The sequence below is a fragment of the Zophobas morio genome, unplaced genomic scaffold (assembly GCF_036711695.1).
Source record: "Zophobas morio isolate AGI-343-1 ecotype UQ-CSIRO unplaced genomic scaffold, CSIRO_AGI_Zmor_V1 ptg000008l, whole genome shotgun sequence".
NCBI classification, from domain to species: domain Eukaryota; kingdom Metazoa; phylum Arthropoda; class Insecta; order Coleoptera; family Tenebrionidae; genus Zophobas; species Zophobas morio.
This window is the reverse complement of record NW_026972113.1, coordinates 771,402-790,536: the sequence shown is the minus strand read 5'-3', so window position 1 is coordinate 790,536 and position 19,135 is coordinate 771,402. Positions and strand designations below refer to the sequence as shown.

Here is a 19,135-nt window from a genome sequence, read left to right as displayed (position 1 = left end):
TCCCTGCTTTAGTCGCATTTTCTAGACGCTTTTTCCTTTTTTTGACACATTTTTTGGTTCTTGCAGTAGGTTTTTAATTTTTTATGGATTTTTGTCTTCTGTTTTGACATTTTTATTGTCTTATTTTCTGGACTTTTTGTGTTTTTCCTTTATTGACATTTTTCTAACCTGACTCTGACTCTGTTGATCGTATATTTGGTGATCTGTTTGACGCTTTCTAGCTTTTTATCACTTTTAGTCGACTTTTTTGTTGAATTTTGTTCGTCCTCTGTGCAGTTTTTTTTTGTGGATTTTTTGTGGCCTTTTTGTAACATTTTTTGTTACCTTTTTCGCCCCTGTCTTATTGACCCTCTTCTTTTGACGCAATTTCTGGTTCCCTTTTCTAGTTCCTTTTTTACCTTTTTTGACACTTTTTGGGCCCTTTTTTTGGCACTTTTTTTGCGGACTCTTTTGTCTCTTTTTTGCTCCTTTTTTACCGTCCTTTTTGGTCCTTTTTGTAGTCGTCTTTTTTGATTGTTTTTCCTGTTTTTAAACGCGTTTTTGTTGCTTTTTGTTGACTTTTTATGGCGTTTTTTGTCCTCTTTTTTTTTTGTAGCTTTTTTGATCTTTTTTGTCACTTCTTGATTTCTTTCTTTTAGGCGTCTTTTTGTCGTATCACCCTTTTTTGTAGAGTTTTTGACCTCTTTTATTTTATTTGACTTTTTTGTTGCATTTTATAAGTTTTTTTGTCATTTTGTTTGCTTTTTTAGTTACTTTTCGATTATATTCTTTTAACAGCATTTTTGGTTAAGTTCTTTTGTAGACTCTTTGCCCTCTTTTTTCATTGCCTTTTTTTTTGGTACATTTTTTCTTACCTGTTATGTCTCACTTGTGGTGTTTTTGTACCACCTTTTTAGTTTGTTGTCACTTTTGGACACTTTTGATGCCTTTTTTTGTTTCTTTTCTTTATTGCTTTTTTCTGACAGTTTTTGTAGGCGCCTTTTTTGTCACTTTGTAATCTCTCTTTTTTTGCATTGTTATGGATTTTTGTGACTCTTTTTCAGCCCTTTATTTTGGTCGTTTTTTATTTTTTTTTAACTTTTTAGTCATAAAAAAATTAAATTTTCAAAATCAAATTTCATAAATTTATATCAGAAACTGCATTTGTTTGACTGTTCTTCAGGAGCGAGAGAGATTTTCTTTTAATATTCTTCTTTTTCCTTCTTCTTGTTCTTCTTCTACCCTTAAAGTTGAACCATTCTGGAGCGAAACGGAGAATAAGCCAATAACAATTTCTTTCTCTTCAAAATCTTTAGTCACACAATACCCAGCTATTTCTCTCTTAAATTTTGAAAACCACACTTAAGATTTTCTTTTGTTAACATGTGTCTACTCTTGGTCTTGCCTGTTGAAACCTTGAACATTTTCTCTTGTCGAAATGGCGATTTCATAGAATCCTTTCTATTTTCTCTAACGCTTTTTGTTAATCTTCATCGGAAGAATAAAAACCACATCGTATAAACATCTATTCTTTAATAAGCTCAGTACAAGACTTAAAAACTATAGCTACACAAAAAATCGTCGTGCATAACACTGCACAAAATATCTCAGACTTACATCAGCACACTATAAAACGACTAGAATACAAAAGCCAATAATATCACATCAGTCATACTTGTGCGTTTTTTCGAGAGTCCCACTCTCCTCATCACTATCTAAAGTAATCAACGGTTTCTTATTCTCCTCCAAATCCTCCGCCAACCCAATAAACAAATCTTTGAAAACCAAAGCGTCCATATTTTTCGCCAAATAGTTCAAAAACAACCAATCCGTAAAATCGCAACGCTGGGTCACCGTGAGCGTGTTCCAAGGATTGAGCCTTCCAGGACTCGTCGTCGAGAAGACGATCTGATTGAACTTGGTACTCCTGGAGTGCAGACAGATGGTGAGGATCCTCCAGATGATCGCCAAAGACGACACAATGAAGAGGATAATGAACCAGAACCACAGGATGATGTAGATTTTTTCGTTGATGATGTTGAGCGCCATGACGCACATGGCGTCGTGGATCTGGATGCTGCCGGAAGGACCGTACTTGTAGAAGGAGCATTTCGTCACCTGGAATTTTATAATCATGTGACTAATTACTACTAATTAGTAATTATACAATTGGCAAGTTGTTAGTTGTGTTATTTGACTTAAAAATTACTGGAGACGTGTTGACAAATTCCACCAGTGTTGACACAAAGTGTTATCACGGTTCTTACCTTGGGAAACACCTCGTCCAACACAGTCACGGTCTCTTCAAGCCCATCGTTCACAGCGTCAATCCCTAAATTTATAAATTTCCCCCCTAGGAACATGTCTGTGATGTAGATTTGAAGTACCACGTTAAGTACGTTCAAGAATTCACAAAAAACCAGCCACCGGCCCCACGATTTGTTGATAAGGATGCGTTCAATGAAAGCTCTTTTGATAGTTTTCAAAAATTCTTCCCTATGGAGTGAATTTTAGTTAGTACGGTCTGATGATACAACTCACTCACTTTTGTTCTTTCGGGGGAATTTTGGTGCCTTTGATTTCAATTTCCTTCTCTAATAGAGAGTAACTGCTGTAGCGAAGTTTTTCAATCAGGAGGCGAATTCTTCCACCTTCAAACTTCTTCCACATGAGATGGGTCAGGTGGAACATGATCGCTTGCCCAAATAAGACGAAAGGAACCCATTGGTAGTAGGCGTGTCTCTGGATGGGTTCAGTCGAATTGAACCCATATGAGCCAACACCAGGATGGGCTACTTCTGCTCTTTCCACCATTTTGTCGTCATATTGTTTCACCTATTGTCAGTTTTTAGTTGTTTTCGGGCTTCAATTTTGGTACTTACCACAGTGAACGTGCTGGTGAAGAAACAGAAAGTGTTCAAGACATTCTCGGGGACTCCCTTGTCGCTGATACATCTGATATGTTCCCCTATGTATTGTCTAGAGGTCACCAAGATGGTGGCCACCAGAAATATCAAAGTCGTGATGCGATAATGGAGACGGAAAATCCAGTTATCGATGCAGACAGTTTGAGGTTTTAGCTTAAAATTCTTCTTGATGGATTCGAAAGTGGTCAACATTTTGGTGACTCAGTTGGCAAGATACAACGAACTAAAACAAGAAATATCTTGTCATAGTGGAAAAAATAGATTTTTTGCAAGAATGACAGTCAGGAGTGAGAGGAGCCGCAGGTAGAGTACAAATTAGGAGAGAGAGGGAGCGACTGTTGCGAAATTCGAATCGAATGATTGCAGCGATTATTATCAACAACGACGTTTCCTATTCCTCTTATTGTCATCTTATCTTATCTCTAATCTTAACAAAAGCCTAAGAACAATTACTAATTTTATCTCCCAGTAGTACTCGAACTCTCGCTATTTCATCATACCTCAAATAAAATTCTGTAGCCGTTTCCAAAAAAAAAAAAAAATTAATGCAGCAGCGCAATCAAACCACCTGCACACCTACATCCACTTAACCATACACGTATCAATTAAAAATCGCCAAAATAAAAAAAATTACAAGCAATAAAACTACAAGACCTACCTAAAACGCCACGATCCACCGCTGGGGAGAAATTAATTAACACTAATTACCATATTGAAGCTAATTCGCGAGCAGACACCGAACCACTATTAAAGACCGTTTAATAAAGTCTCTTCTTACTCATCGAGTCCGGACCGTCAATTATAAGTTCAGATAAATTTAAGTCACCTTAAGCCTGCGCGCACTGTTCACAATGAAGTTGATTTAATGAGTGTGATTAGATATATTGTGAACGAAATTCGAACAAAATTATCAGGAGGTGGTGCAGTAGCGCACTGCCGGGCAATAAAATGGTCGTTGCGAAAAAGGAGCATGCAGGGGTCCGATAACACCCCTTCGCTTTTTTCTAAACATGTAGATGATCCTGCGGTACGATTAGGTACGGTTTTCCAAAAATCGTGAAAGTTTCACCCTGGTGTGAATACAAGTCGTCTTCAAGGCTACTTATGTAACGATTGTTTTTATTAAGTGGTTTTAAAATTTTCCAGTTGCAATATGCATGTGTGTGTTCTAATACCTATCAAGGTTAATAACACCCGACTAATTTTATACAATTGACTCAGTAAAAGTTACGAGAAAATACAAACCTCAACGCAATTTTCCTGAAAATCTAAATAAAATTGTTTAAATATGCACAATCTCCGCCACACTGATAGTGATAACATAATTAAAAACCGCTAATGAACAATCAAATATTTAAATTCAGCGCTCACACTTTTTTTAAAGTCGTGATAACCAATTACCAATCAAGTTTTCTAGAATCATGAGGTAAACAACTGCATCCCACGAAATTTTCCGTAACGTGTGACATTGCACACACGGTAAACATAAGAACAAAAGATTGATAAAGCGTAACAATCATGTTTCAACACAAAAATTTATCTCGAAATGAAAGTACATAACCCTAATAAGGCAGCCACATCAATCCAGGTATCTCTTTCAGAATCCGATTCCAATCAGCGGCGTTTGATTAAATTGACCTGCTTTTCCGTCGCCTTTGAACCCGCCAGACGAAGACACAATGATATGATAAGGCTTTGGTGTCACAGGTCGATGACGTTTTTCGTTTGAACAGAAACAAATATTTGGATTTTTATAAATGTATTCGTTACTCACCGAGTCACCTGTTATTTAATTTTTGTCGCGACTGAGACAAAGTGACTGATGCGATGAAAGGTACTGTAGAGAGTTGCAGCTTGTGGTTTAGAAATAGCGGACTGGAACAGACAAAAAGTGTGCTTTAGGTGCCAAGAACTGGGGTGTTTGCTTTCTGATTTGGTCTATTGACTTAGTGCTCGATGCTAATTTTGTCTTTAATCAAAAGGAAAATTACTTATCTGTCACGAGATTGGGGACAGATTTTGTAGAGGAAATGCGGGTTGGGGTTTATTGTGTCAGAACTTCATTCGATAACACGGTTATTAAATTGTTACTAGAGAGGATTGCGATTTTAACCGTGACCCCTTTGTATTGATTATTATCATTTGAGATTTTTTGGTTTGAGCATAATCCACTTGAAGAATGTCTCAGCGTTTCGTAGTTTTGACATTTTGAAAAGTACAATCCTGTCTGTCTGTCTATCTGGTGTCTGTATCCATTTTTATTAGACACGTAATCTCCAAAACTGCTCGACCGATTGTTGCCAAATTTTGTATGTAAGTATATTAGAAATATTATGTAGATGGTTAAATGCTAACCAAAATTTTGATAGTCATCTGCACCAAAAATTTGATGGCGTCATTTCAAATAATTCTATGTTTATTTGATTCAACTGTTATACAACAATATAGTCCTATAAATGTGATTCACGAATCTTTTTTTTTATCTGAAACCTTCTCGGAGGTCTCAACTGTCTTTTTTAAAAATGTAAAACCTTCTCAGGGACGCCAAATGTATTTTTTTTATCTAAAACCTTCTCGGGGATCCTAACTGTCTTTTCTAAAAACGTAAAACCTTCTCGGGGATCCCAATTGTCTTTTCTAAAAATGTAAAACCTTCTCGGGGACGCCAAATGTCTTTTTTTATATGAAACCTTCTCGGGGATCCTAACTGTCTTTTCTAAAAATGTAAAACCTTCTCGGGGGCGCCAAGTGTCTTTTTTAAAAATGTAAAACCTTCTCAGGGGATCCTAACTGTCTTTTCTAGAAATGTAAAACCTTCTCGGGGGCGCCAAGTGTCTTTTTTAAAAATGTAAAACCTTCTCAGGGGATCCTAACTGTCTTTTCTAAAAATGTAAAACCTTCTCGGGGGCGCCAAGTGTCTTTTTTAAAAATGTAAAACCTTCTCAGGGGATCCTAACTGTCTTTTCTAGAAATGTAAAACCTTCTCGGGGGCGCCAAGTGTCTTTTTTAAAAATGTAAAACCTTCTCAGGGGATCCTAACTGTCTTTTCTAAAAATGTAAAACCTTCTCGGGGGCGCCAAGTGTCTTTTTTAAAAATGTAAAACCTTCTCAGGGGATCCTAACTGTCTTTTCTAAAAATGTAAAACCTTCTCGGGGGCGCCAAGTGTCTTTTTTAAAAATGTAAAACCTTCTCAGGGGATCCTAACTGTCTTTTCTAAAAATGTAAAACCTTCTCGGGGGCGCCAAGTGTCTTTTTTAAAAATGTAAAACCTTTTCAGGGGACCCACCTGTCTTTTTAAAAATGTAAAACCTTCTCGGGGACGCCAAATGTCTTTTTTAAAAATGTAAAACCTTTTCAGGGGACCCAACTGTCTTTTTAAAAATGTAAAACCTTCTCGGGGACGCCAAATGTCTTTTTTATCTGAAACCTTCTCGGGGATCCTAACTGTCTTTTCTAAAAATGTAAAACCTTCTCGGGGACGCCAAATGTCTTTTTTTTTGTCTGAAACCTTCTCGGGGATCCTAACTGTCTTTTCTAAAAATGTAAAACCTTCTCGGGAACGCCAAGTGTCTTTTTTAAAAATGTAAAACCTTCTCAGGGGACCCAACTGTTGTTTAAAAATGTAAAACCTTCTCGGGGACGCCAAATGTCTTTTTTATCTGAAACCTTCTCGGGGATCCTAACTGTCTTTTCTAAAAATGTAAAACCTTCTCGGGGACGCCAAATGTCTTTTTTTTTGTCTGAAACCTTCTCGGGGATCCTAACTGTCTTTTCTAAAAATGTAAAACCTTCTCGGGAACGCCAAGTGTCTTTTTTAAAAATGTAAAACCTTCTCAGGGGACCCAACTGTTTTTTAAAAATGTAAAACCTTCTCGGGGACGCCAAATGTCTTTTTTATCTGAAACCTTCTCGGGGATCCTAACTGTCTTTTCTAAAAATGTAAAACCTTCTCGGGGACGCCAAATGTCTTTTTTTTTGTCTGAAACCTTCTCGGGGATCCTAACTGTCTTTTCTAAAAATGTAAAACCTTCTCGGGAACGCCAAGTGTCTTTTTTAAAAATGTAAAACCTTCTCAGGGGACCCAACTGTTTTTTAAAAATGTAAAACCTTCTCGGGGACGCCAAATGTCTTTTTTATCTGAAACCTTCTCGGGGATCCTAACTGTCTTTTCTAAAAATGTAAAACCTTCTCGGGGACGCCAAATGTCTTTTTTTTTGTCTGAAACCTTCTCGGGGATCCTAACTGTCTTTTCTAAAAATGTAAAACCTTCTCGGGAACGCCAAGTGTCTTTTTTAAAAATGTAAAACCTTCTCAGGGGACCCAACTGTTTTTTAAAAATGTAAAACCTTCTCGGGGACGCCAAATGTCTTTTTTATCTGAAACCTTCTCGGGGATCCTAACTGTCTTTTCTAAAAATGTAAAACCTTCTCGGGGACGCCAAATGTCTTTTTTTTGTCTGAAACCTTCTCGGGGATCCTAACTGTCTTTTCTAAAAATGTAAAACCTTCTCGGGAACGCCAAGTGTCTTTTTTAAAAATGTAAAACCTTCTCAGGGGATCCTAACTGTCTTTTCTAAAAATGTAAAACCTTCTCGGGAACGCCAAGTGTCTTTTTTAAAAATATAAAACCTTCTCAGGGGACCCAACTGTCTTTTTAAAAATGTAAAACCTTCTCGGGGACGCCAAATGTCTTTTTTATCTGAAACCTTCTCGGGGATCCTAACTGTCTTTTCTAAAAATGTAAAACCTTCTCGGAGACGCCAAATGTCTTTTTTTTGTCTGAAACCTTCTCGGGGATCCTAACTGTCTTTTCTAAAAATGTAAAACCTTCTCGGGAACGCCAAGTGTCTTTTTTAAAAATGTAAAACCTTCTCAGGGGATCCTAACTGTCTTTTCTAAAAATGTAAAACCTTCTCGGGAACGCCAAGTGTCTTTTTTAAAAATGTAAAACCTTCTCAGGGGACCCAACTGTTTTTTAAAAATGTAAAACCTTCTCGGGGACGCCAAGTGTCTTTTTTGAAAATGTAAAACCTTCTCAGGGGACCCAACTATTTTTTTAAAAATGTAAAACCTTCTCGGGGGCGCCAAATGTCTTTTTTTAAAAATGTAAAACCTTCTCAGGGGACCCAACTGTTTTTTTAAAAATGTAAAACCTTCTCAGGGACGCCAAATGTATTTTTTTTGTCTGAAACCTTCTCGGGGATCCTAACTGTCTTTTCTAAAAATATAAAACCTTCTCAGGGGCGCCAAATGTCTTTTTTTTATCTGAAACCTTCTCAAGGGCCTCAACTATCTTTTTTGAAAATGTAAAACCTTCTCGGGAGCCCCAACTGTCTTTTTTAAAAATGTAAAACCTTCTCAGGGGCGGCAAATGTCTTTTTTTTCTGAAACCTTCTCGGGGATCCCAACTGTCTTTTTTAAAAATGTAAAACCTTCTCGGGGGTCCCAACTGTCTTTTTTAAAAATGTAAAATTTTCTCGGGGGCGAGAAATGTCTTTTTTAAAAATGTAAACCCTTCTCGGGGGCACCAAATGTCTTTTTTAAGAATGTGAAACCTTCTCGGGGGTCCCAACTGCCAATTTTTGAGAATGTGAAACCTTCTGGTGGACGCCAAATGTCTTTTTTGAAAATGTAAAACCTTGTCGGGGGCCCCAACTGTCTTTTCTAAAAATGTAAAACCTTCTCGGGAGCCCCAACTGTCTTTTTTAAAAATGTAAAACCTTCTCGGGGGCGCCAAATGTCTTTTTGAAAAATGTAAAACCTTCTCGAGGATCCCAACTGCCTTTTTTGAAAATGTGAAACATTCGCGAGGGTCCCAACTGTCTTTTTACTTCCCGAGAGTAAGCGAAGGAAGTATTGTAATCGCATTTGCCAAAATCAGTCTTATCTTACCAAGTACTAGCCCCGCCCACCCGCCCTCTCTTTATTCAGAAGGTATGCCTTTGCCAAAATCAGTCTTATCTGAGCAAGTGGTAGCCCCGCCCACCCGCCCCTATTGTTTCAAAGGATATGTCATTTGCCAAAATAAGACTTATCTTAGCAAGTACTAGCAAATACTACCCTCTGAGAAAATAGAAGGCGGCTGGGCAGGACTTGTACTTGCTAACATAAGACTGATTTCGGTAAATGACATATCCTCTGTGAAAATAGGAGGCGGGTGGGCGGGGCTAGTATTTGGTAAGATAAGACTGATTTTGGCAAATCACATATCCTCTGCGATAATAGGGGGAGGGTGGGCGGGGCTAGTACTTGGTAAGATAAGACTGATTTTGGCAGATGACATATCTTCTGAAAAAATACGGGGCGGGTGGGCGGGGTTAGTACTTGGTAAGATAAGACTGAATTTGGCAAATAACATATCCTCCGAAAAAATAGCGGGTGGGTGGGCGGGGCTAGTACTTGGTAAGATAAGACAGATTTTGGCAAATGACATATCCTCTGAGAAAATAGGGGGCAGGTGGGCAGTTTTTACTTGTGATTTATCGTTGCATTCATATTTTTTAGATTTGCTAATACAGGTGGCTCAAAAAAAATTAATGAATGTGTCAATTTATTTTATTGATTAAATCATTTTTCCAGGTTGTTGTCAGCAAGAAGAATCAATGATAAAACTAATTATTGAATTATTACATTAATTATTGTTACTTGAGAATGTCTTATGATTTTGATAGAGACAAACTGGTCAAAATACCTTCTAAAATTTAGTAGTATTTACAAAATTATTGTACTTTAGAAAGATTTATCTAACCTATATAATCTTTCTTTTTCAACATTACGAAACACACTTACGAAATATTGCAACAAAAAATAATAAATTATGATTTTATCATCGATTTGTTACGAAATTTACAATAGCTTTAAAATACAATAATGCAGCGTTTTAACCTTGTTTACCGCACCTGCACGCGTTTTGTATTTTATTGTGTGTCAAAAACACTTATATTAAAAAAATAATAACAAACAAGTGCTACCGCACATCCTAAAAGTGACATTGATGTCGATTTTAGACATGTGTTCATCAAAGATTAAATATTTAGAAACACCTTAACTTTACGATTTGTAGACGTTTGTCTAAATTTAATTTATGAATCTTAGCTAGAACTGCAAATAAATCATTAGCAAACCATTTATCAGTTCGATGAGTGCCGCTTTGTCGACCGAACTAGAAAGTAAAACGAGCAGCGAACGCGAAACGAAAACTGACTCTTATGCTAAATAGGCGTAAAGACCTCTGTCGAGTACGATAATTTAGATGCACCCTGACTAGCAGGTAGGAGAAGCACAATGGTCTATGACAAGAGGGACCAAAGTCAATTCCAAGAATATTTTGGGATGGTCCAGTGGATTAACGTTTTCTACTGGATTACACTGTTTAAATACGAATTCTAGACGTTATTTAAATATCTTAAACCGATTGTAAGCGTCAACCCATACAACTGTAAAAGTTGTATTTTATTTGTTACTCTTACTATGGGAGAAGGTCTTCCCAAGCAAGCGGATTTAAAACCTAATAAAGTAATAAAAGTTTCAAAAAAAAAAAAGTCGTCGAAATTCCTGTGCATATCGGTGATAAGAACTGTATTTCATTCTTTACCTCTGCTATATTTTCTTGTCCCTGTTTTTTTTTTGTGTCATTTTACATAAAACTATTATCGCACTAAAAACAGACTTTAACTTACCATAAAAGCAAAATAAAAGGTATAAGACCACCCTGACCTCAATCCATTTTAACCATAAGTACCAGTACTTGCGCACACATTTGGTCTGCAATGTAGTTAAAGCCACAACTACAATCACAAATGTAAAAGAATGAGTCGTACTACAACTTTCCTAATCGGTACCACCGCTTCTCCGCGAAGACGTCCATAATTCTCGGTAGTACCAGCATCGGCGGTGTCTGCAAAGATGCGCCGCTGCTGGGTTCGGGAGGTCAGGGGTAGGCAGCGTTGACCGCTAACAGAGGTGACATTCCAGTCTACCGTTCGCTGAACTGTCATTAAAACCTCCAGCAGCCACCGAATCTCGTCTAAGACAAAAGACGCTCTCGAGCCTCACACCATCAATTCGGTACCACTCTAACGAGCAGAAACCATCTTCAATTCATCCCAGCCAGTTCTCAAGCCGTTCTGAATGAAAACGACCTAGATAATGAACCTATCATCCATTCCAGCGGCGAGAATAACTGTTCGTTTAAAACCCGCCTCGCCGGTACCGCGGCGGTACCAGAACCCCGTGTCACTGCAACGCGTCACCTCAAAACTGAAAAAGCGATGCTTTGCAATTTTCTGCGATTGGATCTGAGTTGCAAGTGGTACCGGCGAGTTCAATCCGATCCGGTCGGTACCACTTACGATGTGGATGACTCAACAGAACGGCGGACAAAGCTGAAGCTACCCGGATTGATCGAACTGCATTCCAAAGGGGTTACTTACAATACTGAGTAGAGACAAGCCACTTCAAGGTCCGACTTTTCTCGCAACGTTCTCGCCTCGGCGTGCTGCGAATACTTAAGATTATCGAAAGAATTTATGCTGTGTCCTTAATGGCTACTGTTTGGATGAGTACCCGCGGCTTTCCGGATAACATCAATTAAAAATGGGTAATAAAATTGGAGAGGAAACGCCGCTGATGCAAGCTTTTCAGACCCGGATTTTTATTATTGTCGTACTTAGTACGGATTAATAACTACAATCGAGCTAAATCGCGCCCCGATTTCTCAACCAGGTTAATCTCAATTGTAACAAATACGAGTCTCGGATTTGCGATTATATCTATGCAAAATTTTTACATTAATCCGTAATAGCATTTCAGGACGATCACTCCAACGTGAGGTTCCTATACAATAAAACTTTTTTTTCAGTTTAATCACCCTGTATACGTCATTCTAAAAACTATGAATTGTGCCCCAAAATCAAAACACTCTGTATATTCGAAAATAATTTTAATGTATGTTTTTCAGAGAACCGTACAACTTTGGTCTATAAATTTTTATTCTCTCCCTAATGATTAATTAATGAGAGCTCGAAGACCGCGCGCCTAGTGACTCACCCTGTATATGCCAAAAAAATTCATTTTTCGATAGAAATATTTTTTATTCCAACAATAGCCGTAATAAATGTGAAATCAATAAAACTAAAATATAAAATTGCATTAAACGATTAAAAAAGCCGGGGGCGGCAACGTGGAGGCGGTTATAGCTCGCTTGTAAAACTAACTTTGTAGTTTGCATTGCAATTAAAGACCCACCTTAAATTTGAGTTATTTTGCTTACCGATAACGTACTACAATTTCTACAAATAATAAAGGTACAATTACACAGTCGCCGATTTTCCAAGTCGAATTCATAAACCACACGTACACGAGTATGTTATTTTATAAAATGTAAATCGCATTTACTAAGAACAATGTTCACGTGACGTCATCAAATTGATAGTGCGATGACTAAACAAATTTTGACTAGTGTCTTACCATCTACACGATATTCTTAACAGACATAAAATTTGACAACATCGGTCCGGAACCGGAAACAGGGCAACTAAGTAATTTTTTGTACAAGAAAATTATTTCTTATTTCAGAAGAAAATAAAAGAAAACGGACGGGTGGGTGGGCGGGGTTTAGTTTAATTTTTCCTTACTGAGTCTTTTATTATATTAAGCAATAGGCCCGCCCACCCACCCGCTCTTCATTCTAGTGACTGCACTTAGTATTGTTCAGTCATATCGTAGCAACTACTATAAGTAAAAATGGTATAAATTTATTAGACATAACTATCCTCTCCCCTGAAGAATAATCAAAGTAATCAAAATTCTTGGGTAAATTATAAAAGTTCAGGACGGGTGGGTGGGCGGGGCTAAATTTAACTTTTTCGTACTGAATCTTTTATAAGTAAGCAATAATCCCGCCCACCAACCCGCTCTTCATTTTGGGGTGGGTGGGCGGGGCCACTTTTTACTTTGTTTTAAATCTTAGATTCTACCGTTTGTCAAAACCCATTTTATATTACATTTTTTTATAGTAATATTTCTATATTTAGAACAAAAATAGTATTAATTTATTTCAACATTCATAGAAGCATTAACAAATCTTGATTCTTCAAAAACTATACATTTTTTTCGTGAAAAGCTCTATAAAAAGATAATAATAATGAAAGCTATATTTTATTTTGATATTATACAATTTGCATTTTTGCGAAAATCTGTATATCTGGGGTAAAAACTCAAGTCGGATTCATAAGCCACAAGTACAAGAGTATGTTATTTTATAAAATTTAAATGGCGTTTACTAGGAGAAATTTGACAGCAATCGATCCGGTAGTTTCGAAGATTCAGACAACAGGCAAGCGGAATCGCCAGACCTATTTTTTCGTACTCTAGGGGTCACGAAACGTCGAGAAAACTTGAAAATTGCTCGTCAGTTGGACCTTATTACGATACTTTCTTAGCTCACGCCCGGGAATTAAAAATTTAAAAATAAATATATGTTACTAAAGTGCATACAAGATTGCATCCCAAACACATTTTTCGCCAATATTTATTTAATAAATGTCTGCTTTGACGTTATTAACTTTCTAAATAAATAAGTTTTAATCATGCAATCTTGTATAATCAATCATATTACGAAAATTTCAGTACATTCCAAGACAAATTTTGGGATGACGTCATTAAGCTCTTGTAAGGGATGATCAGATGAATTGCGATTGGCGGTTTAATATCTTAGAAAGTGAAAATTTTGTTACACTATGTTTTTTTTGTTTTTTTTCCCCTTAAAAAACTTAAATGGTTAGAAATAAGTGTAGATTAATAATATTAAGTCACAGATAAAAAGCATATTATGTTGCACATTCTAGGTAAATAGGACACACTTGGCACCATTTCAGATGACCTCATCAAGTTTTTGGAAAAGATGATCTAATCAGATCAATTCTGATTAGCGATTTTTCATGTTGTTGATAACCTTAAAGTGCTGAGTTTCAATACAATTTTGAAGTGAAATTTTGCAATTTTGATTTTTTCACAAACCTTCACAATGAAGTTAAAAACAGTAATGAATTCAGCGATACAGAATTTACTTTGGAAAATTTTTAAATGATTGCATCAAATTTTTAGTGAGGATGATCAGACAGATTTTGCGTAGCATTTTACTGTCTGATAAGCAGTTTCGGAAAGTAGAAACTTATTTTTTTCTCAGTCTAGAAAGTACGAAACGTCGAGAAAACGCTAAATAACCAATTCGCCAGACCCCATTATAGCTTACACTGCGTAAGTGGCACTTAATTTTGAAACTAAATCGACACAATATATACATTTAAACCGCTATAGGAAAAACTGGAAGAATAGTTATTTTTTGTTGTTTCCATTTTTATAATTTTAGAAGCAAGTCATTACACATAGTTATCTAAGTTAAATATGTGCATTTATTCGATGATTTCGAAATATCATTCTTAGACAACATTTACATAATGTACCACGCAAAGCAGGGTAAAGATAAATAATTAACGGTTTAAGAATTTACACAAAAATTCTGAAAATTAACACATATCTCGTTTTGGTATTTCTCAGATTTCCCGATCATTCTAAGATAACACTTTTAACAATAACATGATTCAGCTCGATTGTCCAAAGGTTTTTTAGGTTAGTCACACCATACCAGGTACAGAAAATGCAAAGACTTCCAAACAAAATGTGATAAGCAAGAGTAATAAACACAAATATCAAATTTTGAACCACAATGTTACAAAATTTGTCTGTGAAAACTTTCACTTATTAAAATACTTGGAAGTGAAAGATCTTTCTTCTTACTTGCACCTTTCTCGAACTTGTTTGATGATTTTTTTAATAACTTTACTCAAGTCCTCACACATTGATATGGACGTTTTTTTTTTTTTTTGTTAAATTTGATTCGCTATAACTAGTGTGTAGAACCTCACCAAATTCGCGCCACTCGAGTTAATCACAAAAATGAACACTCCGTGTATATGCAAATTTTCTGTCGCCGGCTATCAGTCGTCGCTTTTTATGATCCCCTCGCAAAAAGGCAAAGTTCGCATGACGTAACACCTCGAACGATTTCCATTGCTCTTTTCGGTTCCACCTCCGGAGCTCGGTTCAGTTCTTCGCTAAATTGTTGCATCTCCCAATCGCCGGCTGCACTTTGAACGCGCTCGACATCGGCTCTCGCTCCCTCTCAAAACTTTTTTCCGGTCGGCATCGTTGTCCCGCGAAAGAGGCTACTGCGCCGACCAATCAGAACGCGCCATCCCTACTAGCTTGAGCCCCCCTCGAGTGCAGCCGCAGACCGAGCGAGCGTTGCCGTAGTAGCGCTCGCAGCGTACAGATAAATACACAGTAGAAAGTGCCACCAACAATTAGCTAATTAATACCAGTAGGAAAAAGTTTCGGTAGTGCTAGTGCGCGAACAACTGCCAGCATGTTCGACGTCTTCGGCTCCGTCAAGGGGCTGCTGAAGATCGATGCGGTGTGCATCGACAACAACGTGTTCCGTTTGCATTACAAAGCGACCGTTATCATCCTTATAGCCTTCTCGCTTCTGGTCACCAGCCGGCAATACATCGGGGATCCCATCGACTGCATCGTCGACGAGATCCCGCTCAACGTCATGGACACCTACTGCTGGATCTACTCCACGTTCACGATCCCCAACCGGCTGACGGGACGCGTGGGTTTGGATATCGTGCAGCCGGGGGTGGCCAGCCACGTGGACGGCACCGACGAGGTCAAGTACCACAAGTACTACCAGTGGGTGTGCTTCGCCCTCTTCTTCCAAGCCATGCTCTTCTACGTCCCCCGTTACCTGTGGAAAACCTGGGAAGGCGGACGCATCAAGATGCTCGTCCTCGACCTCAACGACCCCATCGTCAACGAAGACTGCAAGACCGACCGTAAGCGCCTCCTCGTGGACTACTTCGTGACCAACCTGCACATGCAGAACTTCTACGCTTTCCGCTTCTTCATCTGCGAAGTCCTCAACTTCGTCAACGTGGTGGGGCAGATCTTCTTCATGGACTACTTCCTCGACGGGGAGTTCAGCACGTACGGGCGCGACGTCCTCAGCTTCACCGAGATGGAACCGGAGGACCGCGAGGACCCCATGTCCCGGGTGTTCCCGAAGGTAACCAAGTGCACCTTCCACAAATACGGTCCTTCCGGTTCGGTGCAGAAGTTCGACGGGCTGTGCGTCCTGCCTTTGAACATCGTCAACGAGAAGATCTACGTGTTCCTGTGGTTCTGGTTCGTGTTCCTCAGCGTGCTGACGGGGCTGTCGCTGGTGTACCGGCTCGTGGTCATCTTCATGCCCAAGGTGCGCCTCTACCTGCTGCGAGGCAAGTGCAAGATCGCGCCCCAGAAGGAGGTGGAGACCATCAACAGCCGGTGCGAGATCGGGGACTGGTACGTCTTCTACCAGATGGGTAAGAACATCGACCCGCTGATCTACAGGGAGATCATTTCGGACTTGTCGAAGAAGCTCGAGGGGAAAGAGACTGTCTAGCGTGCCTTTACGAACGATTACGAAAGACATAGTTTCAGCATGCCCGAGCGTGCCTTTTTCTAAATTTTTGTACTGTTTTTTTTTTTTTTAATTCGATGATCGATTTACCTGCTGCACATCGGAGGTGGCTCGTACATTCCTTGAACATTTCCAAGGACCATTCTGTGATGACAGAAAAAGACTGTGCAAAAGACGGCCGAACAGGCTGTGATATTAGCATTTTTCGCTTAGGTTCTAGCTCAATATCATTCCCAAGATATACTCTTCCATATCTCGCGTCCTCGGCAATAAAAATGAACAAGCCAGCAGAGAGAGACGTTTTCGCCGCTGGCTGTTGCTTGTCTACTCTTCCTAAGCAGTGCAGCGGGCGAAATCGCATTCTCTGTGATATATCTGATTATATGCTCTGTTTTATATCCCATATTAGTGTCTAGGTATTATTAATCGAATAATTTAAATCATGTGATTTAGGATTTAGGCTAGATTAAGTTCCATACACATACATTTTACATCGCGAAAATTTGTATAAAAATCGTTATGTGTTCAAATCATTGTGTAAATGATATACACCGAGAGTGCCTTGGTTTTTTTTTAAATGTATGGAATTATTGACGAAATAAATTAGCTATTTTAATTTAACACACTGTATCCTTCGAATCATCCTACAACGCACAAATTTGCACCGATCGATACCGGCGACACAACAGTAAGTATTTTGCTCTCTAGTTTAGGCTCGAACAAACAGGTAAGAACAGACGCATTCTGTATAAAAACATAAACAACTAATTTACCATTCTGATAACATTCTGTGTTAAAGGTCGGAGTTATATTTGTCTCCACTATGCACTTCAGACTTTAGATGTCACTTTTTAAACTAAAAAAATTCAACAATTCGTGATTAGGACTAGTTAATGTGAAATTTTCTATGGCGTCGCTTGAAATTCAAATTGTACCACGATCCTTTATCTAATGCATATTTAACGATCGGGACTTTAATTTTCTCCGATTTTTTTGGAATTTTGCGCAGATACTGAGACGGTTTTGACTATTTATCCGTCCCCTCTTGATTTTTTTTATTAGCGGTTTGGTTTAATGTTTTTTATTTATTGACGGAATAAATTAGCTGTTTTAATTTACAAGGTTGTCCCGATTCTAATTATCCTCGAGCGCATGTAAACCCACTTGTTGAACTGCTAAATTTAGAGCCACGGACTCGACTAAAATCTGCAATTTCGCCCCACAAACTCACGTTCAGGGAAATCAATATTGGCGACACGGTTAAGTGTTTTGTTCTCTAGTTTCAGCGTCCTTCATCACATTTGTTATCGAAGTTTAATTCATGAATGGACGAAGTTCTGATTGTGGTTGTGAACAAACGCATTCCGTGCCTATTTAAGAAAATGGCAATAAACGACCAATTTACCACTCTGATAACAGTTGTGTGTTAAAGGTCGGAGTTACATTTGCCTCCATTATGCATGCATCACTTTAAGTTGTCTTCTTAATAATTAATAAATCATGGAACACCCACTTTTTTCAATAAAGAGGAAATAAGTGACGGCAGGAATTCGTGATTAGGAATAATTGTTGTGAAATTTTAAAATAAATTTATCTGTGGTTAACGAGTGTATGCTTTTAACGATAATGATGTGGATTTTCACAAAACAATAAAGTTTGTAACATGACAAAGTTTCTTAGAAATTTTTGAAATTTTAGCGAGTTACCGACATGATTTGAGTTATTATAGAACATCGAATATCGATTATAATTTACTCATCCCCTCTTGAAAATCGATGACGTCATCACAGAAATTTATTGAATGACCTCGACATGAAATTTTGCTTGTTTTGGGAATATGTTCATATTTCTTACAATTGTAAATGAAATAATTTATTTTATTAATTAAATATTAAAAACAATTTTTTTTATTTTCCTAAAATTCTTATTCATTCTTATTTTTTAGTTTTCGACTGAAATACAGTAAAAAATTACCTGCAATATCTGTTCTATGATTAAAAATATGTGTGAAATTTTGAATAAAATCAGACTAAATTTGTTCTTTCGTGTTTTTTTAATAATCCAAAAAACGTGATGTTCCGATTTTGAAAAAGTTTATAAAGATTTCAGTGGCCTCTGGTGTTTTGTTTATGAAAAAGCTAAAAAAAATCGCAGGGGCCTCTTTGTTTTACTTTTGAAAAAAAATTGAACGTGTCTCAGGAGCACCCGGTGTTTTATTTTTAAAACGTTCCGAGTGCCTCTGGTGTTTCGATCCTGAAAAAGTTTAAAAGAATCTCAGAGGCCTCTAGTGTTTTATTTTTGAAAAAGTTTAAAAGGATCTCAGAGAACTCTGGTGTTTTATTTTTGAAAAAAATTAAAAGAATCTCAGAGGCCTCTGGTGTTCTGTTTGTGAAAAGGTTTAAAAGAGTCTCGAGGGTGTCTGGTATTTCGATCCTGAAAAAGGTTAAAAGAATCTCAGAGGCCTCAATTGTTTCGATTTTGAAAAAGTTTAAAAGAATCTCAGGGGCGTCTAGTGTTTTATTTTTGAAAAAAATTAAAAGAATCTCAAAGGCCCCTCGTGTTTTATTTTTGAAAAAGTTTAAAAGGATCTCAGAGAACTCTGGTGTTTTATTTTTGAAAAAAATTAAAAGAATCTCAGAGGCCTCTGGTGTTCTGTTTGTGAAAAAGTTTAAAAGTGTATCAAGGCCTCTGGTGTTTAGATCCT

General features: G+C 37.7%; 2 protein-coding genes and 1 long non-coding RNA gene across 5 annotated transcripts in view; 2 read left to right on the top strand and 1 right to left on the bottom strand.

Annotated features, from left to right (window-relative positions):
- LOC135124978 (uncharacterized) overlaps positions 1–19,135 on the top strand; it is a 37,132-nt gene that overhangs the window by 3,692 nt on the left and 14,305 nt on the right. The gene's annotated exons all lie outside the window — the stretch shown is intronic.
- LOC135124975 (innexin inx7-like) lies at positions 1,496–11,107 on the bottom strand. Of its 3 annotated transcripts, XM_064050226.1 has the most exons (6): positions 10,748–11,107; positions 10,586–10,693; positions 2,862–3,129; positions 2,525–2,814; positions 2,247–2,475; positions 1,496–2,097 (listed from the first exon to the last, which is right to left on the bottom strand). In XM_064050226.1, exons 3-6 carry the CDS (start codon positions 3,096–3,098, stop codon positions 1,645–1,647), a joined length of 1,209 nt encoding a protein of 402 aa, XP_063906296.1. In that variant the 5' UTR covers positions 3,099–3,129; positions 10,586–10,693; positions 10,748–11,107; the 3' UTR covers positions 1,496–1,644. The 3 variants fall into 3 exon arrangements, with proteins under 3 accessions (XP_063906296.1, XP_063906293.1, XP_063906294.1); XM_064050223.1 differs by lacking the exons at positions 10,586–10,693; positions 10,748–11,107 and adding an exon at positions 4,681–4,795; XM_064050224.1 differs by lacking the exons at positions 10,586–10,693; positions 10,748–11,107 and adding an exon at positions 3,565–3,776.
- Positions 15,048–17,052, top strand: LOC135124976 (innexin inx2). Its single transcript, XM_064050227.1, has one exon. The coding sequence runs from the start codon at positions 15,334–15,336 to the stop codon at positions 16,411–16,413; it is 1,080 nt and encodes a 359-aa protein (XP_063906297.1). The 5' UTR covers positions 15,048–15,333; the 3' UTR covers positions 16,414–17,052.

What these genes read in the sequence shown, in the direction of transcription:
- LOC135124975 (XM_064050226.1), bottom strand. Translation starts at nt 3,098, where the DNA reads ATGTTGACCACTTTCGAATCCATCAAGAAGAATTTTAAGCTAAAACCT. An exon ending in TCACCAGCACGTTCACTGTG is followed by an intron (nt 2,815 to 2,861) that starts GTAAGTACCAAA and finishes AACTGACAATAG; the next exon opens with GTGAAACAATATGACGACAA. An exon ending in ATTCCCCCGAAAGAACAAAA is followed by an intron (nt 2,476 to 2,524) that starts GTGAGTGAGTTG and finishes TTCACTCCATAG; the next exon opens with GGAAGAATTTTTGAAAACTA.
- LOC135124976 (XM_064050227.1), top strand. Translation starts at nt 15,334, where the DNA reads ATGTTCGACGTCTTCGGCTCCGTCAAGGGGCTGCTGAAGATCGATGCG.